We start from the raw sequence: 27,465 nt of genomic DNA on the forward strand, positions 1-27,465 counted from the left end.
AAATCAGCAACTGCAATTCCTAAAAAAAGAGAGCTTGGCCAGAGGAGAACTGTGGAAGGAGTTAAATAGGAAATGCACGACACCTCATATTAGGGCGTTGTAGTTGATTTCAAAACTTTTCACAGAAGTCATGGATGAGCGGTCTTGATAATGTATACCAAGATTCTTCAAAATAATCAATTTCTCTTAAAACTATATCACGTTGAGTCACAAGCAGCATGGGTGCAGTCATCTTTTCTAACCCTGGGAACTGTCTTTAGATTAAGACAATACTTAAGATCTGTTTAAGGTATGAATTTAAAACATGAACTTAGGAATGATAAATCAATACACATTTCCTGGTTTTAATTAAAACAGTAAAATATTGAAAAGCAAATTCCTGCAATACATATTTTGAAATGACAAATATACATACATATGCGATTGCAACTGGTGATCTGCAGAGAAATAACGCGTAAAATACCTAATATTTTACCCTTCATTGACAGAGAATTAACATTGATGTCCATTCAAAAAATCTTCAATTGTTTGTTTGGCGAAAGCATTGGTTGGAAATTCGTAGCATTTGTTCTCATTGATGTAAAAAATATTTGCAAGAGGGATTCCTCTCTCTCCATCTTTGTCTTGGATCAATTTGCTTGGATAAACAGCCTTCTCACAGCACTGCAAACCGATAACCATATAATTCTTTCCTGAAAAGTTCATAAAGATAAATGGCAAATATATCGTTAATTACATGTTGTATATGTGTTATGGATGGTGAGAAATCTCAGTGAAAACTGAAATGTACCATTCAGTGATATTCCAGCTGTCTGATTGACATGTACATATCAGTGACCATTCAACCACCATTCAATAACGTTACCATTTCATGACCTTTTAGTGATCATTCAGTCACCATTTAGTTATCGTTCAATGGGCATTTGTCATTCAGGCATGTTTCAATGATCGTTTAGTGACATCTGCTATCTCAATAACTATTCAATACTTCATATATATGAAGAATTTTCATGAATCTGAATGATGAAAGTTTTTTGGGGTTTTTTTTCATTTGGATTGAAATTATTGTAAATTATCTCATTATATCCCCACAATGTTTATTTGTTGAGAATTCCCAAAGCAAAATTAACAAAGAAATACAAACAAAACGAAAAACTTACTACACCACGGTAATTACAATGTTCACCGTTCGATGATTATCAATGTATTTCGCCAAATCAAATAAAGAAAGGTAAAAATGAGGAGTGGGGGTCTAATTACGTCGCAAACTTGAAAGCGCATTAGGTTACTAGCATGTGAGATTGTTGGAATATCTCATCTTGATTCAAAGATTCGGATTTCGTACAATATGGTTTTGACGATGTGGAAATGTTCAATGGAGATTATAATCCTAGGCACCTGATCCCATCTCTGGGGTGTCCAGGGTTCGGTGTTTGCCCAACTATCTATTTTGTATTGCTTATAGGAGTTATGAGATTGATCACTGTTCGTTATCTTCGTCTTTCATCTAAAGTTCGAAGAATCTTCATTTTGCTATCAAATAGATATTGTACGATTTCAATTAGATTACACGGTTTTATTATAAATAAACATTATGGTTAGAGGCTATATATATAGTGAGCTCATAGAAAGCTTAATGATAGAAATAGTCTTGTTGATTCTTAATTAAATATATGCATTTCCAGATCTAAAATACTAGGTAAAAGTTGGACCCTTAAAAATGCGTGTGATGAATATATTCCCTTTGGGAAAAAATGACACGAGCGTGTATATGCTGCTGTTTTTCTCCCTATTTATAACATTCATCACTTCCGTAATTTGTGGGGGTAAAATATTGTATTGTTTAAACATCATTGTGAGAGTCTGTACGAGGTTAGGAGTTCTGGCTGTAAGGCGGATATCTGATGGAAAATGCATTAAACCCAATAGGTTTATTTTAGAAAATCGTTTTTACCCTATATTTTAAGTGCACCATTTTTCAGAATTTATAGTCTTAATCCATCTTGATGTCATGAATAAATCATCTGTTTGTTTTTGTTTATGTATTTACTTATTCTCACGTGTTAAGGTAGCTACTGATACCTAGTCCGAAAAAAAAACCACTCATTGATTTTTTTAAATTTTTTATTTATTATAATATTTGGACTCTGTCCTTATACATAAAAAATCCACAAAAGTATTCAGGTAAATTTTCTAGGAAAGCGAGATTGAAATCCCCTCTTTTGCAACCCCAAAAGGCAAAACAATGCCAAAATTGAGAAAATCAACACATAAGCCAATGCACATTTTATAGACACCAGAAATTTTGTTTATCTTGAAAGATGAAGATAGCGAACAGTGATCAATCCCAGAACTGCTATAAACAATACAAAATAGATAGTTGGGCAAACACGGACCCCTGGACACACCAGAGGTGGGATCACGTGCCTAGGAGGAGTAAGAATCCCCTGTTGACTATCACTGATCACACCCGCTGTGATCCCCATATCCTGATCAGGTAAACGGAGCATAAAACATACAAAAAGGTGAACAAAATGTAGCCTTTAAATAACCTTTTGTCATTCACAAAAGCTGTTTTTCATGCATTGACGCAATTTGGTGAACAGTGTATGCACGGTGAACGCAAATGGAACGGTTACCGCATGGTGAACACAAAATGGTTTATTGATTTGGAATATTTCGGATTGTTGCCCTTGATTGTACTTATTTTATAATCCGGTATTTATACACTCAGTCTAAAGCATACTGCAGTTCTGTACTGGATGTACATTTATCATGAAATGATCGTAAAGTTCACATCAGAAATCAGGCACAAACAAACGGAAATTTTTGATATACATGTTTTACAGTTTTCCATGTACAGACACATTTATACATGGGAAATTAAAAAAAAAAAATTTATAATGTTTGGAATTCTTGACATTTTCAGAAATCATGAATATTGGTGCGTCATATCGGTATACTACATGGAAGGTTAAGCTAAAGATCAAAGATCGATCTTAAAACTCCTAAAACAATACAAAATTAACAGCTGGGCAAGCACGGACATCTGCACACACCAGAGGTTGGACCAGCTGCCTAGAAGGAATAAGCATCGCCCGTTGATCGGTCACACGGAGTTATCATTATTCAAAGTCAGTGTACCAAGAACGGTCTAACAATGAGTATTAAACACGTAAAACAGTATTTGACCCAATGATAGGTTGTTATAACGACCGTATAATTTGCGAAATGATGATTTTAAACAAGACGGTTAAAACCACTGTACCATCAACTTGCTAGTCATTCGCTTGCCTAGATTTAATAACTGAAGATACAAAGAACAAGCTATTGTGTGTTAAATCAGTTGAGAGATATGAACAACACATGCAGGTGATACTGGAATATTGTTACATAAATATGGAAAGTTTTTGATGAAATCATCCCGTTTGTCAGAAAGTTGAGGTATTAGTTTGCCTTTAATATCTACTTTCGATACATTTTTTGGTATGAAGCAGAAGTGAACGACTCTGTTGTGACTTTTAATTTGAGTTCACGGGGGTATATCGAATCGACATATGCATGAAAGTTGATATTGTTAAGTGATATAATGTCGAACTGAAGGCCACATCAGGATATTTTTCTCAGGTAGAAGTTGTTGAATACATTCTGCTTCAAATGAATATGAAAAACAGGCAGCTAACAAAAGAACATAATTATTGCCCATGGACATTCGAAACAGACTGTTGCAAAACCTGGTCACTTTTTGTGTAAAGATACATGCTATCTATTTTTCTGATATGTGAGTATATACAATATATGTGAATAAAAATATTCTAGTCATTGTAGCGGCGTCAAGAATTTACAGGTGCACATGGTTGTTGGCTTCAAAATCTGCGAGCGCTGTCGTTTGTAGCACATGCAATCAGAAAACAGATCGAAAAGGAGTCAAGATAGATGCATGGAACAAACAACATCGGTGATATAAGCATCCCCACGTATGATTTAGGTAATTCACTTTATTGCAGCTACATGTTCGGTTTATCAACTTGAGAAAATAATCCCAGAATTAATGTACTTACAAAATAAATGGTGTGACCATGGATTATGTTTAGATTGTACAATATTTGTATACTATTGATGCTAATAAAACTGTTTATTTTACTGAACTACAGAAAAGTACGAGAAAAATAATGCATCTTTATATTACAGACAAGCAATACAAAATTTTGGGCGAAGTATATATATGTAAATATACTGACACTGTCTTTCATATTTATAGGAGTAAAATAATCAGAAACCGTTGTTAAATCAGTTTGACATTCGGGCACGAATGTGTATTGATATGTACCATCAAATTTATTTCTAAGCAATGAGAAGGGGGGGGGGGGTTAAGGGAAAATGACTTATCTAAAACTTGTATGAAGTGAGATAAAATGGTAATGATCAATTGTGCTTTTGCTCAAACTTGAAAATGCTAAAATGATAATTCGGTTGGACTTGTAAACTGAAACTGTTTCATTTTTGTACATGTAGTAGGGGTCGCATTCCGTCATGTGTAGACGTATAGGCGTTTAATTAAAAACTGCAGGCCCTTACAATTCTCTGTCATTCAGAACTATTCCCCTACGTTTTAAACAAAAATAATGTTTTGCAATAATAAAAATGTATTATATTCTTTCATATTAGTGAGTGATATATAATTTCCCATGAATTTTCACCGTTAAAAATCCTAGCATCTGTACTTTATCAATTGAATTTCTGATATCATAAAAGTTTATTTTAACTCTTACACATGCAAGGTTAAGATAACGAACAGTGATCAATCTCATAACTCCCATAAGCAATACAAAATAGATAGTTGGGTAAACACGGACCCTTGGACACACCAGAGGTGGGATCAGGTGCCTAAAAGGAGTAAGCATCCCCTATTGACCGGTCACACCCGCCGTGAGCCCTAAATCCTGATCAGGTAAACGGAGTTATCCGCAGTCAAAATCAGTGTCAAGAACGGCTTAACAATCGGTATGAAACACGCCAGACAGCATTTGACACAATGATAGGTTGTACTGACGAACTAGATCGTTATAACGACCATAGAATTTGCGAAATGCTGACTTCAATCGAGACTGTTGAAACCCCTGTACCATCAACTTGTTTGTCAGTAGCTTACCTCGATTTAAAAACTGACCATACGTAGAAGAAGCTGTTGCATATCGAATCAGTTGAGATATATAAACACCATATGCAGGTGATGATGGAATATTGCTACATAAATATGTGAAGTTGACGATGGAGAAGCTGAAATGATCCCGTTTGTCATAAATCTGAGTTGTCAGTTTGCCGTTAATGTCTACTTTCAATAAAATATCTAAGTATGGCATTCGTTCCGTTTTCATGTTTGCCTTGTTATGAAAACCAATCCTTTCGCACTGGTGCTCCGGATGACAATGAACATTAAACGCACGGTGAACGATTTGTGACCGGTGAACGTAAAACCGTAAACGGATGAACCAGGGAGAACACACTTAGAGCGCACAGTGAGTACACGATGAACGCGTGATGAGCGAACGGGGATATGGGAAAGGAGAACGTTTCAGGGACTGTAATGATATGCACCTTCCCAAAGATCAAAGGGACAAAACTGGTCGGTCGTACGATAACTAGTCTCATTCAAGCGTAATATAAGTTATAACTGATATTCAGAATGTGGTGTGTGGGGACAAGTACTGCTGTTCCCTTCACTTTCAAAGGGGACATATATGTTGGCTGCCTCCCCTGTATCTATATGTACGCCATGGACAGCCAACGATCAAGAAATGTTGAATAGAATACACAATTTCTCCTCTCTGATAATTTGATCGACCAAAATGAGAATGACACTTTATGGGATTGATTCGTTATCTTCACCTTTCAAAATACAAATAACATTCAACAAAACTCTAAATGCGGACAGCAATGTTTTTAAAATTTTATGGTTTCAGTAATTCGGAATCATGTATTTAATGAAAGGTGAATGATCAATCTCATAACTCATATAAGCAATACAAAATAGATAGTTGGGCGAGCACGGGCCCTTGGACACACCAGAGATTGGATCAGATGCTGGCTTTCAGATTTTGGAACGCAGTACGCAGTTCACTATTCGCAATTCAATAGTGAACTGCATTCCAGAACGCAGTTCGCAATTCAAATTTCTATATGCATAAAACAACACCACACTGGAATTATAAGGATGGGGTGCCAGTTGCCAACTCCAAACACTGTGAAGAAATGGTGATGGTAATCTCTCTAGTTACCGGTACGTATATCCGCCCCTCCAATTTTTATGCATAATGCTTTACACTTAGTGAATAAACGTCGGTTTCGGAATCATCGAATACCCCTACCCCGGGGACTGAAATTTTTGTGGTAGGGTATTAGTGGTCCTCTCCCACCACTGTGAACAAATAGTGATGTTACTCTCTCTCTCTCTAGTTACGGAGATCCGCCCCTCCAGTTTTTATGCATGCAATGTAATGCATTACACTAAGTGAATAAACATCGGGTTCGGAATAATCGAAAACCCCTACCCCGGGGACTGAAAGTTGGGGGTAGGACATTAGGGGTCATCTCCCACCACTATGAAGAAATGGTGATGTTACTCTTTCCCACCACTATGAAGAAATGGTGATGCTGCTCTCTTTAGTTATGGATATCCGCTCCTCCGACATTTTTAAATAACGCATTACACTAAGTGAATAAACATCGGGTTCGGAATCATCAAAAACCCCTACCCCGGGAAATGAACTTTTGGGAGAAGGGTGTTAGTGGTCCTCTCCCACCACATTGAAGAAATGGTGATGTTACTCTCTCTAGTTACGGAGATCCGCCCTTCCAATCATTATGTATAATGTTTTACACTGAATGAATAAACATCGGGTTCGGAATCATCGAATACCCTACCCAGGGGACTGAAATTTTTGTGGTAGGGTATTAGTGGTCCTCTCCCACTACTATGAAGAAATGGTGATGTTACTCTCTCTAGTTACGGAGATCCGTCCCTCCAATTTTATGCATAATGCATTACACTAAGTGAATAAACATCGGGTTTGGAATCATCGAAGACCCCTACCCCTGGGAATGAAATTTTGGGGGAAGGGTATTAGTGGTCTTCTCCCACCACTTTGAAGAAATGGTGATATTTCTCTCTGCTCCTCCAAGTTTTATGCATAACGCATTACACTTAGTGAATAAACATCGGGTTCGGAATCATCAAAGACCCCTACCCTGGGGACTGAAATTTTTGTGGTAGGGTATTAATGGTTCTTCCCCACCACTGTGAAAAAATGGTGATGTTATTCTCTCTAGTTACGGAGATCCGAACCTCCAAGTTTTACGCATAACGCATTACACTTAGTGAATAAACATCGGGTTTGGAATCATCAAACACCCCTACCCCGGAGACTAAAATGTTTCTGGTAAGGTAATAGTGGTCCTCTCCCACCACTGTGAAAAAATGGTGATGTTACTCTCTCTAGTTACGGAGATCCGCCCCTCCAAGTTTTATGCATAACGCATTACACTTAGTGAATAAACGTCGGGTTCGGAATTATCGAAAAACCCTACCCGGGGACTTAAATGTTGGGGGTAGGGCATTAGTGGTCCTCTCCCACCACTATGATGAAATGGTGATGTTACTCTCTCTAGTTACGAAGGTCCACTCCTTATATTTTTATAAATAATGCATTACACTTAGTGAATAAAAATCGGGTTTCAAATCATCTAAGACCCCTACCCAGGGAACTGAAATTTTAGGGGAAGGGTATTATTGATCCTTTCCCACCACTATGATAAAATGGTGATGTTACTTTTTTCAGTTATGGAGATCCGCTCCTCCGATATTTTTAAATAACGCATTATATTTAGTGAATAAACATCTGGCTCCGAATCATCGAAGACCCCTATCCCGGAGACTGAAATTTTGGGGGTAGGGCATTAGTGGTTCTCTCCCACCACTATGAAGAAATGTTGATGTTACTCTCTAATTACGGAGATCTGCCCTTCCATTTTTATATGCACAACACATCCCATTAATGAATAAACATCGGGTTCGGAATCATCGAAGACCTCTACCGCAGGTACTGAAATTTTAGTGGAAGGGTATTAGGGGTCCTCTCCCACTACTATGAAGAAATGGTGATGTAATTCTTCTAGTTACGGAAATTCGCTCCTCCAATTTTTAACATATTGAATCAAACTTAGTGAATAAACATAGGGTTAGGATTCATTGAAGACCCCTACCCCAGGGAATGAGAAGTTGGAGTTAGGGTATTAGTGGTCTACCCTTACTACTGTGAAGAAATCGTAATGGTAATTTCTCTTGATATGGAGATTGCCCTTCAAATTTTATTGATAAAATATTATACGCATAGAATAAACATCGGGTTCTGAATCATCAAAAACCCCTACTTATGTTTGAAAGGTCCACAACAGAAGTGTGGAGGCAAGGAAGGGGATCCCTTGGGCTCTACTTTTTGCCCTTAGTTTTGGATTGAAGGGGTAGCAAATTTGGCCTCGCGAAGGTGTTTCCAATTTTTAGACCTCTTTAATAGTTGAATATGGTGTTCGAACAAAATGAAACTGATACACGGATGGAGAACAGCGAAGACAAACCTATGGAACCCTCGAAAGGTTTATCATATGCCTTTATGGGGAATTGAGCTCACCTGAAAGTTCCTAATCTTAGATAATATAGGGTCTTAACGAAGGCAAATATCAACTTGGCATATGAAACCTGGACTGTTTTGGCCATGGAGAATAGAGTCTCCTGTTTCTCCCCTGAAAGCCCAAACGTCACGGGGACTTTCTCCTTTCCAAATGAGTACCAAATTTTCAATCCAGGCGAACTTTGTGATGATGCAGAAGCTCCATTCCTATATAATATGATCCTCTAGGGGAGCCACATAGGCTTGAAAACTGTATTCCACATTTCCTAGGCGTATATCCACGGGACCGGTGATAAATCCTCTCATCCTTGCGTTTTCGCAAGCCTGCACAAGGGTGACAGTCATGTTGCTTTATGAGCGACTTGGGATCAAGTTCCTCCTAGACAATGGTGAAAATAACACTGACCTTATTACCTGTGTTCACTACTGCTTGCAGTTACACTCCCTGGATTGTCATTTCTACAAAGGATCATGTGGTCAGGCGTAATTGCCCAACGGGGACAAAGAAATATCTGTAGGGCCCAGAAGCATGCTAACAGGGCATCTCATCTGTCTCTTCCGTTGCTTAGCCAAAAACCATTTCCAACCCATTTTTCTTCTCTGGCTGAGAAACTTCCTGCGTCGTTGCTTCCGGGCATTTCTCAAGTGTCTCATTATCCACGTCCTCCACCGACCAGGTGACATATCCTGATCTGGTTAATGCTCCAGGTCCCTTTCTCCAAACCCTTACAGCTCTGGCACTGCAATATCCTATGGGAATTCGAACCTGTCTGGGACACATGACTCATCCATGGAGATGGCTTCAAACTTGTCGTCTTCCCACCCGATGATTTAGTATCCAGATTCCTCCTTCTCCTCTGGTGCCTCCAGGAACAGGACTCGGATCCTGTTGCTCTTTAAATGACGCACACAATTGAGTGCATGGTTGTCCCTTTTTCCCGACGACTCGTGCAATGAGCTTTTTTGCTTTGCCAGTGTCCAATACCAATATCGTGGGCCTTTGCGTTCCGGTGTCAGCATCCATACATCCCCGTGGATAGACCCCTCTTTAGCCAATGGTGGATGGATCGTCGTTCCCTGCCTTGGAATTTTCCCTAGGCTTCACCGTTGCCTTCTGAGTGCATCCTTCCAATTGAGCTACGGTCAGCCCCTCTTGAAATAGACAGCAGCCCCACACTTGAAACACCCGGGGGTTTCTGTTCATGCCCTGCAGTGATGAATGGTACATCTGGGGAAAGTCCTTCTCCAGTTCCTCATTTCTCAGACATGTCCCGTAAATCCTTCAATGACATTGTTCCCACCGGTTGCTGGACCTCCTCCAGGACTACCATCCTCATTTCTTTCATGGGCTTAAATTGACTTGGTTTATCGGGAATGCTGGTAGTACTGCATCCTGTCCATACATGTAGCTTCCTTTACAGTCTTAGATATACCATCCAGGGCGTACAAAACTGCATCTCGATCCTCGACTATAAAACAGTCGAGCAATGAAATGTGAATGCACATCAGGCACAAATGGAAAAACATGTATCGCTAAGGTGAGGACCCGGTCCGCCCACTGGTGCAGCGATTCTCCCACACCGAGAAACTGACTAGAAATTCATTTGATGTATGCACTGATGATTTGAAGCGCTTCTCGAAACGTCTCAAGATCTCAGCCAGTGAGGGGTTATCGTCCATCTCCAACAGCAAGGTGTAATAGTCGCTCGAAGTGTCATTTAAGGAGAAGTAGAATTTGTTGTGATGCTCCATTTCTTTCAATTGTTGATTGCAAGCTACATGTAGCTGAACAATATTGTGGAAGAAGGATTTCCAAGTAGGTTTCCCGTCATACCGCAGATCCGTGTACCTAGGCGAGTTTCTACCTTTGCCAATCGCATTTTCCCCTGCATAAGAGTACCGGGGACCTGGACAGGGGTGTGTGTGTTGTACTTGGGATAGCCTCCGGGCGGAACGCTTAGAGAAAAGCGTTTGTGATTCTGGTTCACCTAAATGTAACTGGGACGAAACGTTGGCTACTCTACCCCCTCTCCCTCTCCCTACAAACAGTGGTTACAAGGATGTGCCTGAAAATGAGCAGATGTCCTCTGCTATTGATAAAGGACGGTCATGGCAACGATGTGGTGCATATATGTGCCCGCATATCCACAAACCACAGGGATACCAAGGATTAGGCGTACTGGTCACTCCCGCATACCTAGAGTCAAGGAAATGAAATGCGTAGCTTTTGCGATGTTGTACTGCATGGTAAAGGGCCAGAGGATCCTTTGAGATCAAGACAATGGAGGGACTTCAGGACCTGGTGAGTTCCAAGAATAACCCCGGCTCCAACAACAGGGCAACTAGGGGATACAGCCTTGGTGTAGGGATATGCTGATGGTGACAAGAACTCCTGATACAAACCGTGACCGTACTGGCTTGGGGTCTGGTCATCAACCTATCGGTGAGGGGATTGGGCTGATCTCTCCAACACTGGAATGAAGGGATGCGGTGATTGGGGTATGATATTCTGGGAGATTCCCAGAACTGGGTATGTAACCCACGACTGTATAGTCGTAGTAGGTCTCACTGGAATATCGGGCATAATTGACCCCCTCCTCCATGGGAGACGAGTAATCGTCAGCCAACCTATCTAAGTCCCTAAAACTAGAACTTTTCTTAGGCGAAGCGAAACTAATCAAGTTATTCGGGGAGTCGCACCTACACTATGGATCCCCATCTAAAATCGAAACTGTCAATCTTCTGAAAAATGAACTGGGGACCAGAAACCTCACCCCTACAATTGCCACCCCTGAACCTTTCACCCCCTCCTTCAAACAAAAAGGACGGAGAGAAATAATCACTTAGGGTCTATCATACCGCCATGGGCACTTCCACTCCGTGGGTTGTCTAAACTAAAGCAAGCATTGCCTCCCAACCTACTCATGTGTAAGTATGGGGATATGGGGTTATGTTGCACTACCGCTGGGGTATCTGGGGAGGGCCACAAGTCCAACAAAGAAGATATCTCATCCATAGACAAATGCATCACCCTCATACACAAAAATATACAAAGCTACTAGATTTTTATTACAAAATGTCTAAATAATTTATTCTATCTGTCTAAAACAATTACTAAACCTCAATTTAATTCAAATTGAATAACTTAAACTAAACTAAAACACTCCGACAGAATAGCGGCAGACCAGAGTACTGAAGAGAAACATATACTTTGCAATCCCCCATGGAGATAAATCCGTGGGCTGGGGTTAAAGTACCCCATAATTAATCATTAAAGAGCTCTGAAAATGGACCGATACTCGGAAGGCTCTAGGTGGGACCCCAGCAGTAGCAAACTGAGGGCGGAAAATGATAGTCCTAGGGTTTCCCCTTCTTATCTCCATACTCTTTTTGTGGACACTTCAACGTTTTAGTTGTTATTAGTCTTCCTTATATGTGATCTTACATGATGGAAAATCATGAACTTTCAGGTGAGCTCAATTACCCTTAAAGCCCTATTTGACCCCTTTGAAGGGTTTTGTATTTGTGACTTCGTAGTCATCTATTCTTATATCAAAATTGTTTTCTTTTATCACCCAATATTCAAACATAAGAACAGTCTGAAATGTTGCCCCACCCTTGGGATCGAGGCGTAAGGTTGTACCCCATCAGTCCAAAACTGAGGGCGGAAAATGATAGTCCGAGGGATCCCCTTCCTTGCCTGCATACTGTTTTTGCGTACTTTTCAAAGATTAATTTGCTATTACATGTACTGTGGTAGACTTTATTATGACCCTAGATGATGTAAAATCAAGAACTTTCAGGTAAGCTCAATCGTCCTTATAGGCCTATGTGACCTTTAAAATGTTGTATATGTTTGACTTTGTTGTTCTTTATCCGTCTATCAGCTTTGTTTTCTTTCATTACCAAATATTCAATTATTAGAGAGGTCTGAAAAGTGGCCCCACCTTTATGAGGCCCCAGGTAATGGGACTCCTTGTATGGGTTCTATATGTTTAACTTCATTGTTCTTTACCCTTTATCAGTTTTGTTTTATTCAAACACCCTTTCTTCATTTATTAGAAAGGTCTGAAAAATGGTCCCACCTTTGGAAGACCCCAGGTGGTACCCCTACAGCCCCATACTAAGGGCGGAAAATTATAACCTTAGGAATCCACTTACTTGTCTACATACTCATTTAGCGGTTTCTTCAAAGATTAAGTTGTTATTAGCCTTCATTATGACCCTACATTACAGTACACGACACGAGTTATATACACCCCATTGTGGAAAGACCACGGTGGAAAATCCACGGAGATACACCGTGTCCTCTTGATCTACATTGTGTGTTATTTGCGAATACATATAGCTTCTAGGAGCTTTGTTCTGGCCACGGGCGCCTTGCAGGAGATGTGAAAATGTGCCGCAGGCCAAATAATCATGATAAGGGTGGAATTTTAAGGGGGGGATGTCAATAGCCCCCCCCCCCCCCCCCCCCGATACTTATATTGTTTTTCAGCATTTTGAGCCAATTCCAACGATACCAAACACTAAATATTATGTTTTTGAGAAAACCTGGTATTGAAATTTTGCTTTTAGTCTTTTTTCTTTGTCAAAATATTCTTAAATTCTATGTTTAGATAATGCTACTTGCAGACAATTCCTGTTTTGAATGCGAATTAGTATATTCAGTAAATGACAAGCATAGATGTACAACATGTACATGTAATAGGAATATTTAATAATTGCCGATGTGCTTTCTCTCTCTCTCTCTCTCTCTCTCTCTCTCTCTCTCTCTCTCTCTCTCTCTGACAAATGCGCTGTTTAACATAATTACTTCCATCATATAGAAATTGGAGCATTGTCGATGATTAACAAATGGGATTTAATTTTTTACATAATTAATAGAAGCAAAAATACAAACCACCGAGTGATTTATTTTTGAAATCCCGAGTTAATTACATTTGACCGAGACTTATGTTCAATGTATTTTCATAAAAAAAAGTTGAAGAGGCGGATCTCCGTAACTAGAGAGAGTAACATCACCATTTCTTCATAGTGGTGGGAAAGGACAACTAATATCATTCCGCGAAAACTTCAGTCCCCGGGATAGGGGTCTTCGATGATTCCGAACCCGATGTTTATTCACTTATTGTAATGCGGTATGCATAAAACTTGGAGGTGCGGAACTTCCTAACTAGAGAGAGTACCATCACTAGTCCTTCATAGTGGTGGGGGAGGACTACTAATACCCTACCCTCAAAATTTCATTCTCCGGGGTAGGGGTCTTCGATAATTCCCAACCCGATGTTTATTCACTAAGTGTAATGCGTTATAAAAATATCGGAGGAGCGGATTTCCATAACTAGAGAGAGTAACATCACCATTTCTTCAAAGTGGTGGGAGAGGACCACTTACACCCTACCTAAAAAAAATTCAGACCCGGGGTAGGGGTCTTCAATAATTCCTAACCCGATGTTTATAATGCGTTATTTAAAAATATCGGACGGGCGGATCTCCATAAATAAAGAGAATAACATCACCACTTTTTTCACAGTGGTGGGATAGAACCACTAATACCCTACCGCCAAAATTTCACTCCCCAGCGTAGGAGTCTTCAGTAATTCCGAACCCGATGTTCATTCACTAAGTGTAATGCGTTATTTAAAAAATATCAGAAGGGCGGATCTTCATAACTAAAGAGAATAACATCACAAATTCTTCATAGTGGTGGGAGAGGACAGCTAATACCCTACCACAAAAATTTCAGTCACCGGGGTAGGGGTCTTTAATGATTCCAAACACGATGTTTATTCACTAAGTGTAATGCGTTATGCATAAAACTTGGAGGGGTGGATCTCCGTAACTAGAGAAAGCAACATTCCCATTTTTTCATAATGGTGGGAGAGGACCACTAATACCTTATTACAAAATTTCAGTCGCCGGGTAGGGGTCTCCGATGATTACGAACCCGATGTTTATTCACCAAGTGTAATCCATTATGCACAAAATTTGGAGGGGAGGATCTCCGTAACTAGAGAGAGTAACATCACCATTTTTTCACAGTGGCGGGAGAGAACCACTAATACCCTACCACAAAAATTCCAGTACCCGGGCTAGGGGTCTTCGATAATTACGAACCCGATGTTTATTCACTAAGTGTAATGTGTAGGGGCGGATCTCGGTAACTAGAGAGAATAACATCACCATTTTTCACAGTGGTGGGAAAGGACAACTAATACCCTACCACAAAAATTTCAGTCCCCGAGGTAGGGCTTTTTAATGATTCCGAACCCGATGTTTATTCACTAAATGTAATGCGATATGCATAAAACTTGGAGTGGCGGATCTCCGTAACTAGACAGAGTAACATCACCATTTCTTCATAGTGGTGGGACAGAACCACTAATACACTACCAGAAAAATTTCAGTCTCCTGGGTAGAGGTCTTTCATGATTGCAAACCCGATGTTTATTCACTAAGTGTAATGCGTTATGCATAAAACTTGGAGTGGCGGATCTCCGTAACTAGAGAGAGTAACATCCCCAGTTTTTCATAGTGGTGGGAGAGGACAACTAATACCCTACCACAAAAATCTCAGTCCCCGGGGTAGGGGTCTTTGATGATTCCGAACCTGATGTTTATTCACCAAGTGTAATGCATTATGCATAAAACTTGAAGGGGCGGATCTCCGTAACAAGAGAGAGTAACATCCCAGTTTTTCATAGTGGTGGGAGAGGACAACTAATACCCTACCACAAAAATTTCAGTCCCCGAGGTAGAGTTTTTAATGATTCCGAACCCGATGTTTATTCACTAAGTGTAATGCTTTATTTAAAAAATATCGGAAGGGCGGATCTTCATAACTAAAGAGAATAACATCACAATTTCTTCAGAGTGGTGGAAGAGAACCACTAATACTCTACCACAAAAATTTCACTCCCCGGGGTAGGGGATCATCGATAATTCCGAATCCGATGTTTATTCACTAAGTGTAATGCGTTATGCATAAAACGTGGAGGGGCGGATCTCCGTAACTAGAGAGAGTAACATCCTCAGTTTTTCATAGTAGTGGGAGAGGACAACTAATACCCTACCACAAAAATTTCAGTCCCCGGGGTAGGGGTCTTTGATGATTCCGAACTCGATGTTTATTCACTAAGTGTAATGAGTTATGCATAAAACTTGGAGAGGCGGATCTCCGTAACAAGAGAGTGTAACAACACCATTTTATCACAGTGGTCGGAGAGGACCACTAATACCCTACCACAAAACTCTCAGTTCTCGGGTAGGGGATTTCGATTATTCCGAACCCGATGTTTATTCACTAAATGTAATGCGTTATGCATAAAACTTGGAGGGGCGAATCTCCGTAACTAAAGAGAGTAACATCCCCAGTTTTTCATAGTGGTGGGAGAGGACAACTAATACCCTACCACAAAAATTTCAGTCCCCGGGGTAGGAGTCTTTGATGATTCCGTACCCGATGTTTATTCACTAAGTGTAATGCTTTATGCATAAAACTTGGAGGGGCGGATCTCCGTCACTAAACAGAGGAACATCACCATTTTTTCAGAGTGGGGAGCGAGGACCACTAATATCTTACCAGAAAAATTTCAGTTCCTGAAGTAAGGATATTTGATGATTCCGAACCCGATGTTTATTCACTAAGTGTAATGCGTTATGCATAAAACTGGGAGGGGCGGATCTCCGTAACTAGAGAAAGTAACATCACCATTTTTTCACAGTGGTGGAAGAGGACCACTAATACCCTACCACAAAAATTTAGGTCTCCTGGGTTGGGGTCTTCGATGATTCCGAACCCGATGTTTATTCACTAAGTGTAATGCTTTATGCATAAAACTTGGAGGGGCGGATCTCCGTAACTAGACAGAGTAACATCACCATTTCTTCACAGTGGTGGGAGTGGATCACTAATACCCTACCACCAAAATTTCAGTCCCTGAGGTAGGAGTCTTCGATAATTCCGAACCAGATGTTTATTCACTAAGTGTAATGCGTTATGCATAACAATTGAGGGGCGGATCTCCGTAACTAGAAAGATTACCATCACCATTTCTTCACAGTGTTTGGGGTTGGTAACTGGCACCCCATCCTTATAATTCCAGTGTGGTGTTGTTTTATGCATATAGAAATTTGAATTGCGAACTGCGTTCTGGAATGCAGTTCACTATTGAATTGCGAATAATGAACTGCGATCTGCGTTCCAAAATCTAATTGCCTCAGATTCTTGGAGGAGTAAACATCCCCTGTCGACCGATCACACCCGCCGGGAACCCTATATTTTGATCAGGTAAACGGAGTTATTCATAGTCAACATAAGTTTGCCAAGAACAGTCTAACAATCGGTAAGAAACATGCCAGGCAGCATTTGAACCAATGATAGGCTGTACTGACAAACTAGATCTGTTTAACTATCACAGCATTTACGAAATGCTGACTGTAAATCAAACCCTAATTTTATGATATTTATGTGATCATATTCCATTCCTTAAACAATGGCTTAGATGTGTATTTAATAATTACTCACCTAGCTCACCAGCTAAACCTAACGTATTTGAAACGTCATCGTCCACACTGCGTTTGCAAAAGCACAGCAGAATTGATGGATGTTCTTCATTTATTTCTTTTTCGTGAAAGGTGACCTCTTCCTTGAAGAACTTTTTAATGAATGATTTGAATATTGTTTCGCACAGGTCAAAGTTCGCCGGACATATGACGTTGCAATCTTTGTTACCTAAAGAGAATACCGTGTAAAAATTGCAGAAAAATAAGATTTTGTAGATAGTTTGAAATTCAAAGAATGTATTGTAGTATGTAATCTAATTGACCAAGCAAGCACTATTAGGTTAAATTCATTGGTATCATTTTGAATAATGCAGATAATCCAAGTGTTTAGAAGAAACCTAAAAAAATATAAAGCTTCTACGTGAGAAGAAACAGTCTCTTGTAGTGACCTTCAACTCGACATTTAAATATAGCGGCAGCGTTTTATTTATCAACAATAATCATATGCCTGTGGACTCGAGCTAAGAGACAACACAGAATCATCCACATCTGCTTCGTACTTAAATATTTTATTTGAAATGTTTTATCCCCAGTTGGCAAAGCTTTTAACAATATTGTCTTTGTTTGTAAGGCTCATTACTACAATTTTATTTTAAACGAACTTGCCAGTAATTTCACTTTTGGTAATAGTACTTATACTCCAACTAACACTTCAAAAGCTGAAAATATTCAGAACCATGCTTCAGTTTTAAACACATTTAATATCCCAGTCTATGAGTCAAATGAATATGGGTTGCTGTACCTATACTTGTTTCCTAAACTGCATTAAAACAATTACAAAGATACATTGCTGGATCTAGTAAGTGATCTACCAAGCCCCTATCTTTGTTCCTCATGAAATTATTCATATTTATGAAAGAAAAACTACAAACTCGTTGTGCAAATACATGTCAGTAGTGATGTAAATCAAATGTGGATTCTAAAAAATTCTAAAGAACTGAATCGCTTCACAACAGGGTTAAGATGTCCCGAGTAAAATAACAAGTAATAATAGCATATTCATATAAAAGTAAACTTCTTTCAAGCGTCGCATATTTTTAGCAAAAATCGTTTGTTAATGCATAAACAAACATCGTATCACGTGGGGATATTCTTTTCTTAACTATTACGTCGTCATACAAGTGACATAGATGTATTGTTATCCGTTAGACTTTTAGTTGTTTATCACCTCGGTACAGGTGAAAGATGCACTCAAATCATTTGCAGTTTGGACTTGATATGTCGACATTGATATTGTAAATTTATAGAGTGATACGGATCGGTACAATATCCTCTCAAATATAGCAATTTCCATTATCTCAACTCAAATGTTGGGCATTTTCCATATTTACATCCAAATCGTATCTAAACGCGGCAAAAATATTGTACCTTCCGTATCAAAATCCTATATCTGCAATTAGTTACCTTTACATTTTTACAAAATAAAATATCGTCATCGTTCACCTGTATGGAGTCGATATGTACATGCGTTGGTTTTCTTTATTCCAAATGACTATACACATCGGGGGCGATATCAAGGTCACAAAGTGATGTAAAGATTACTTTACAGTCTTTCGTGCACATACTATATCTAAAAATATGAGACATATATTATCGAAATAAAACTGGGGAAAATCATCTGACAAAAAGATTGAAACACATACAGCTTGAACATTAGATAACGCCAATGAATAGCGAGAAAATATTATGACATTGTCCCCGCGATACAACTTTAAACCTGTACGTCGTGACGTACTTTCATATTGTGACGTCATATAGTATGAAGTGCACCGAGGTACATTTTATGATGTTTGTTTTAACTTTACTTGGGACGCCTTAACCCTGCTGCGTTCTCTTTTCTAAACTTTCGCAAACTTCACAAATCAACAACATCAAAACCTATGACTTTTCAACACTTTGAACGACCATTCCTGAATTAAGGACTATACTTTTTGACATAATAGACAGTTGCTTCTTCAACAAAAATGGAAAGCGAAGATATTCATATCTACTGATCAGTCATCCATAAAACCAGTTTCGTAAACACTACACTGATTCCACACATAATTACTCTGAAGATAAAAAAAGCTATGCTAGAGGTCCACATTAACAATGTACTCATGTCCTTGCTGATCAGGTCTTCCAACAGTCTGTTGGAATCTCCACGGGCACGAATTATGTTCTGTTGTGCTAGCTGACCTGTTTTTATATGCCTATGAAGCAGAGTTTGTGAAAAAACGTCTACATGAGAAGACATGATGTACCTTCAATAAAGCTTTTCATTTATTTGTCGATTTGATATGTCCCTGGGAGCTCGAAATAAACCACAGAGTCGTTCACTTCTGTGTCATATTTAGAGATTTTATTGAAAGTAGATATTAACGGTTAACTACAAATTCAATTTTATGACAACCGGGACGATTTCAATTTATCCGTGGTCAACTTCCCATATTTGTGTAGCAATATTCCATTCTTATTATATATAAGATTAAACTCCAAACGTTGATTCTCGAATGTCCTAAGCAACCTCTGTGGTGTTTGAAAACTCTGCGGAGTTTGATTTATAATTGTTAAAAACAATATCGTATTGCTTGTTAAATGTTTTACTTGTAAACTGCATTTTTAATTTAAGATAAATCATCTATTTCTTAAATTTTAAAGGTCTGTAGCAATTTTCAAATAGCTGATTATCCCTTTGATTAACGTTAAAACGTACAATATGATGCATTAAATTGATTTCCATCTGCCACCTTAAAGCAGTAATGCTTTCCTACTGGATAAATAGAAAATATTTTAGTGAATATATGAAGTAGGAATTGTTCTCAAATTAATTTTCTTTTACATATCAGCAAACACTTTTCCATTTAATTATAAAATACATCAACCTCATCCTGCATGTTTCATTAAAAACAAAGTTGAGCCGCCACTTACTGCGAATGAAATGCGTCAGACTATCATGATGACAAGTACATCGTGTTCCATATTCTCAAAGTATTGGGCTACATTAACAAGAAAAAAAGTTTAATGTTATCGGGGTTTGTTTTGTAGTGCTATACTGCCGTTCATTTAAAAAATGTTTATTATTTCATTTCAAGTTATTTTGAAGGGTTTCGATTTGTTGTTGTTTTTGTGTGATGTCCACTGGAGGAAAATGCTAGTTTCCGCAAAATTGAAACCATATGGAAGCTTTGTGGAAACCTGAAGTTGAAGTTTCCTTCAAAGTTTCTGCACTGAGTTAAAGATTATATAATTTCCGGAAGTTTCCGTCGAGTATCAGTCTGCAGAAACCTGAAGTTGAGGTTCCCCGTATGATTTGTCGCATAGACCCAAAATCGAAGTAAATTGTAATTAAAGATAATTGCATATGTGGGAAGGGGGGTATGGATTGAACAGAAATGTTCAATTGGGAAACTTGTATACATATATTTAGGCAGATTTTTCGTTGCATGCACATTACTAAAAATATAGATTTTTTTTTAATATTTATAATTTCTAAATTATGAATACTGCATATTGTAAATCAAGATTTCAAACGCTAATGTCATAGTCAGGTACACGGCTTTACAAAACTTTACTGCAGTTGTAAATTTCATTAAATTTCATTAACTGTGATTCCAAGGCAAGTTTATCTTTTGTATTAAATTTACATAAAGTAAATATGTAAAATTTATCTTTACATTTGAATCGTTAAAGATCATCTTTATATTACCTTTATTAGACGTAAATGTGTAAAGGTCATGTTCGTTTAAAGATTACGAAAATAACTTTTGCTACCTTTTTGTGGAGGAAATTTCCCTTAAACACTATGTTTAGGGTAGGGTTTAGGGATATGCGCAATTTCACACACACACACACACACACACACACACACACACACACACACACATGTAACGCGTGTCAAATGAATACGTTAACTTCCCACCTACAACTGAACACTTCTACAGTTATTGATATTTTTGTACGAAAATTGACTATTTGGTACTAAAAACAACATAGAAGACATTGCTGCGGTCGAAATTTGTGAAATATAGTTTTATTCACTCCTTGAATGTTTGCTTATCAAGTGAAGACTTTCCTTTACACACGGTCAATTGAACACTTTCCTTTACACACAGGCAATTGAACATCTTCGTTTACACACGGTCAATTAAACACTTTCCTTTAAACACAGGCAATTGAACACTTTCCTATACACACAGGCAATTGAACATTCTGACACACACGGACAATTGAACACTCTGACACACACGGGCAATTAAACACTCTGACACACACGGACAATTGCACTTTCTGACATGCATGTCAATTAAACACTCTGATACACACAGACAATCAAACACTATGAAACATCCAAACATTCTTACCACGCTAAATAGATTGGTCTTCTTCCGGTATAATATAATATGTATTTTATTATAACGGAAGAAGGCCAATCTCTAAAGCTTACAAAAAAGCGTGAAATGATTGCAGAAATCGAAATTGGAATGAGATAGAGAGGGAGTTCACACATTTCGTTGAAATTATCTCCGCACGAAAAAAAAGGGGGGGGATAGTATTGATTGGATGATTGATTAATTATTTTACGTCCCGTCGAGAATATTTTATTCATATTGAGACGTCACCAGCTGTAGATGGAGTACCACGAATTTAGACCTATCCTTAGGGTTCAAGGTCGTATCAGTGAGGGTTCTTTGAACTAGCATGCCAACACCTACCATGACAAGGAACCTCCGTTTATAAGGTCACATCCAAAAGATCCGTGAATCTCACTTTTAAAGGTCGAGCGTTTGGCGAAGGAACAATCACTACCAATTTTAACGTCTAAGGTTTGACGGTGCTTGAACTCACGACCTCCCGGTTACTAAGCAAACGCTCTACCACTGAACTACCGCGACCGGTCCAGGTCCAGGTGGGGGGGGGGGGTAGTAGTGTCCAGTATGATAACATGAACTGTAATAATAACTTATAATATATATATATATATATATATATATATATATATATATATATATATATATATATAATTATAGACCCCTTCGTTTGCCAATGCATGCTGTACGGGTCAGACAGAATATGTTATAGCTTGAGCAAAAAGTATCATAAGTAAAATCAAAATTCTGTAATACTGTGCCTAAAAGATCCAATGCATATATTCCTAATTGTATATATTTTTCGTATTACTTCAATTTTTAGTTGATTTTTTACATAAACAAAATTAGATATCTCTGTAAAAAATGTTACGCGATATCTTAATTCGATTCCAAAAGGTAGCATTTTCATAAACAGTCTGTGTATACGTAACTACATAGATATGGTCGTACAGAAAACTTCAATTAAACGTGGCTAAAACGATAAATTCTTTGAAAATCCGGTTTATAACGCCAGTTTATATAACATAACTTCAGAATCAGGATTTCCTCCCGATTTCTTCATATACTGTTCAAAGATATCTATGTTTATGATATGTACATGCACATTATGTCAATTTTGACTTTTATCTCACCTTGAAATTTGTGAACAAACTTGTAATAGAAAAAAATCACAATTTTGCTTCATCTTAGATAATTTTGTTTAGAGATTCCATGCATTAGGCACTCATTTCGCCCTTCCCTTTTATAATTCATGGTTCCGCTCCCGCCACAAGCCGTCAACGATATACCCACTAAACGTGTTGGGACACCCCCCCCCCCCCCCCATTAAACACGTCTGAAATACACCGACAATTGAACCTGGTACATTGCGCATAAATTGAACTATTATAACGACAGGTAAAATTAAAGTTACAAATTTGTAAGTTTTATTAATGAACTTAGTGCAGTCTCCCAGGGCACGCCAAGATTTAAAACATCCCCTAAGCATTGGCAATCCGCGCCTTCGAAAGAGAAATAATCTCCATCATAAAAGTGATTTGCACTCTCTCTCTCCTCTCCCTGCCGATCTGAGGGCAGGGATGGTCAAATTCAAGGGAATATATTACTTCAAATCAATTATTGCTCTCTCCAATTCAAATAATGCGCACATCCATGTGGTGGACATGTTGTTCGCAAAAATTAATTTAGAGCTTTGTATGAATGACTTGATTATCTCTTTAATTCAATTGAGGATTTTATTAATTTTATACAAGAATATTTCATCAGTGATTAATGCGCGCATCATTTTGTTTTAAAGAGAGCAACAATTAAATTAAAGATATCATTCATTCAAGTGTGGATATGTTGAATCGAGGTTTATATATCTCAATTAGATAGTTGATCGCTATTAAATAATTATTTCACGCATCAATTTAATGATATCATTAATTCAATAGAAGAGAGCAATAATTAAATTTAAAATAAGTGATGTCAGCATTAATGAATTAGTGCTCTCTTCAATGAATTGTAGCATGCATTAATTATATTGTTGATATCATTAAATTATAATTCATTTAAAGAGAGCAACAACTCAATTATTGCGTGCATCAATTCAGCAGAATAAATAATACTATCAATAATTCAATTAATGCTAACAATATATATATCACGCAGAATTGAAGATATAATTAATTATTTGAAGAGATATTTGACTGAAATGTTGCGTGCATAAAATGACTTGATAATATCTTCAAATAATTAAAGATATCTTTAAATATTTTAGTTTGTTAATTTGGCGCTCCATAGAAAACTGTTCTTAGTGGATTCAGGTGCTTTCTGACTCAAGACATCATACTAGCTCTTGCTACAAATGAATCTCACCATACAAGTGATAAACACACACTTGATTATGTTGCAGAAAAATAAAGATCAGGTTGGTTGCATATACTTATAACCATCTCTTTTCTAATATCTTCATAGGATTCATTTTCTGAAAGGGCTTTTTCTCCTCGAGGTGATATTTAAAGATTTCTCACTTTTTAAGAAATTGTATAATCCCCTAATAGTATATACCGGGGTAATTTCTGAACTGTTTGGTGAAATTAAGAATCAGTCACTGGATATCCATGTGAAATATAGCTATCTCATATGAATAAACTCTTGTTTATTTTATTACAATGTACCATATTAACCAATTTTGAAATAATTCCTTATTTGTCTTAGAATTTTATTTGATATAAAGAGCAAACCAAAACAATAAACCAAAGTTCACATTGAAGACCAATGAGACAATCATATACAAAATATCAAATTCATATATTACAGAATTCATTAAGATATTTTATCCATTCTAATTTTTTAATGTTTTATGGTAGCAATTAAAACAGCAGGTCTTTAATTCTCAGTCATATATTTTATCATATTACAGGGGATATTATAATAACAATTAGTAAATATTATATATATATATATATATATATATATATATATATATATATATATATATATATATATATATTTATATCCAAATTGTGTTTTTTAAAAATCAAAGTGTCCGGTATAAAATATTAGAAGAAATAGAATAAACAGTACACAAAGTTAAGATTTTAACGCAAGCGCTTTCATTTTATAATTCTCAGGTGTTACATTTAAAAAAAATCGTTTTGAAATGGTCTGACGTCATAAAGGCATCCTAACATTTTACGTACTTAACGACGTCATAAACGAATGAAGGGAAAAGGTTTTTACGTTAAGCATATTATGACGTCATAGATAATAACAGTAAACATATTTCACAGTAAACTATTGAGAGCCGATTTTACAGTCTTAATAAAGTGTCTTTCTTTTTCTCGTCGGGAAATAGTATTTTCTGTATACAGTTTATAAAACGTAAATACACTGAATTGTCCGTGGCCACACACATCTATATGTTCACTAACTTTAATTTTTCTGTATTCGGGTGCTGAAATGTGTTGTTTATGAACTCGTATACGAGTTCGCAGAGTAGTTCCAGTTTCACCGATATAATGTTTTCCACAGCCAGCACATGTTATTACTCACCTGACTACCTACATTTACACCCTAAATAAAGTACAGGCATGGCTCGGAACCATGATTTCTTGATCATGAAGCAAATGCTCTGTTACCACTGATCTATCATGGCCAATATCTAAACACGAATTCATAGCTAAATATTCTTAACATTTATAACTAATTCTTTTGGTTAATTCCATAAATACTATTCCTCTCTCTAGACACAATTCTGGGTAACCACCTGCCTCTGAGGGTATAAGCACATCATTTCCTTCTGAATGGGACAATTGTTGTACTCTTAGTGTTGATGCCATCTGTGAACTACAGGATAATGTTTTTAGATTATTATTCCTGATATCATATTTGTAAATCTTTATGAGGGGTTGTTAAAAATTTGTGGACAAAAGGATGCACCTATTAAAAATTCAAAGTTATCATCAGTGAGAATTATAGAAGTGTAACAAGATTGTAGATTTGAACATTTTAATTGTAATTAATTTTCAAATGTATTGATATTCAGATACATGTTTGACATTGCATGCTTCATCGAGGGGGTGGGGGGAGGCTACAGTTACATAATATTTGGGTCAGCACATTCGATAAACTTCTTTTTCTTTCAATGGTCTTCAATTTTTATTTTCCAAAAGTGAAATGTAATTAATAGATGAATTACGTATCCCTAGGAATACCAGAATAAAGGCTATGTGTTGAGAAAAAAATACAAAAAACAGTCCTTCCTCAGTACCTCAGAGCTTGATGATAGCCCTTGTTACTTTATGCTGAATATAGCACAGTATAGAAGATCTGATCATGAAGAGATTCCACCCTGGATACACTTGCCTACTGCCAAAATTACTTTCTGATAGATATCATGGTGTAGTCATGACACAAATTGCAAATCAAAGAATTGTCTTCCCCAGATGATGAACAGAGTTCAATGGATTCACATGGATAACATTTTCTTTCGAGCTTTGAAATTATTAGGTATACAGAATACCTTAGGCCACATAGTCATCAAATTATTTTTTAGACTCTCATCCTTGTTTAGAAAACGAATGGGGCAGTTGGGTGGATTCTACTATATGTAAAACTTATACGGTACCAATTTTGATGCACCAGATGCGCATTTCGACAAATAATGCCTCTTCAGTGATGCTCAACCGAAATGTTTGAAATCCGAAATAACAATGAAGTTTTAGAGCTAAATATAGCCAAAAACAGCGTGCCAAACAAGTGGAACCAAATTCGTCCAAGGATAAGAGCTATGTATGAGGAAGATAATCCTTAATTTTGAAATAAATTTCTAAATTTTATAACAGCAATTAAATATACATCCGTATTTTCAAGCTAGTAACGAAGTACTTAGCTACTGGGCTGTAGAGACCCTCGGGGACTAACATTCCACCAGCAGAGGCCTCGACCCAGGGGTCATAATGTAAAACTTATATTTCTTATTTTTCAGAATATATATTTCACGTTCATTATATTTGCATAGTGCTGAAGATCTCTTAATTTTTTGCTTACATTGTTTTCTTTGGACAAAAAATTCCCATACAGCAATATTACAATTGGTGTTGAGTGATTTTGAAGTATTTTTTCATGTAACACAGAAGTTGAACATTCTTTTGTGCTTTTCTAGATCTGATTCCACGCACAAGTACTCTGAAGTTGAAATAAAAAAATATGCTAGAGTTCCTCATTGACAATATCTTCGTGGTCTTTGATGATCAGGTCTTCCAACAGTCTGTTGGAATTCCCATGGGCACGAATTATGCTCCTTTGTTAGCTGACCTATTTTTATATTCATATGAAGCAGAATTTATTCAAAAACAGTGAGAAGAAAAAATATCTCGCTGTGACCTTCAATTCGACTTATAGATATATCGATGACGTTTTGTCTATTAACAATGATAGCTTTCATTCATATGTCGATTTGATATATCCCTGTGAGCTCGAAATAAAGAACACCACAGAGTCGTCCACTTCTGCTTCATACTTAGATATTTTATTGAAAGTAGACATTAACGGCAAACTGACAACTCAACTGTATGATAAACGGGATGATTTCAGCTTCTTCATCGTCAACTTCCCATATTTGTGTAGCAATATTCCATTATCACCTGTATATGGTGTTTATATATCTCAACTGATTCGATATGCAACAGCTTGTTCTGGGTATAGTCAGTTTTTAAATCGAGGTAAGCTACTGACAAACAAGTTGATGGTACAGGGATTTCAACAGTCTCGATTGAAGTTAGCATTTCGCAAATTCTGTGGTCGTTATAACGCTCTAGTTCGTCAAAACAACCTCACATTGGGTCAAATGCTGTCTGACGTGTTTCATACCG

General features: G+C 37.5%; 1 protein-coding gene across 1 annotated transcript in view; it reads right to left on the bottom strand.

The window, feature by feature from the left end:
• Positions 1 to 336: 336 nt before the first annotated feature.
• LOC130048435 (uncharacterized) overlaps positions 337 to 27,465 on the bottom strand; it is an 85,433-nt gene continuing 58,304 nt past the window's right edge. The window contains exons 4-5 of the mRNA XM_056145143.1: positions 17,218 to 17,424; positions 337 to 692 (exon numbers count right to left, since the gene is read on the bottom strand). Of these exons, the coding sequence (XP_056001118.1) occupies positions 493 to 692; positions 17,218 to 17,424 (407 nt within the window). The 3' untranslated portion in view covers positions 337 to 492. The remainder of the gene's footprint in view (positions 693 to 17,217; positions 17,425 to 27,465) is intronic.

Source organism: Ostrea edulis, chromosome 7 (genome assembly GCF_947568905.1).
Source record: "Ostrea edulis chromosome 7, xbOstEdul1.1, whole genome shotgun sequence".
NCBI classification, from domain to species: Eukaryota; Metazoa; Mollusca; class Bivalvia; order Ostreida; family Ostreidae; genus Ostrea; species Ostrea edulis.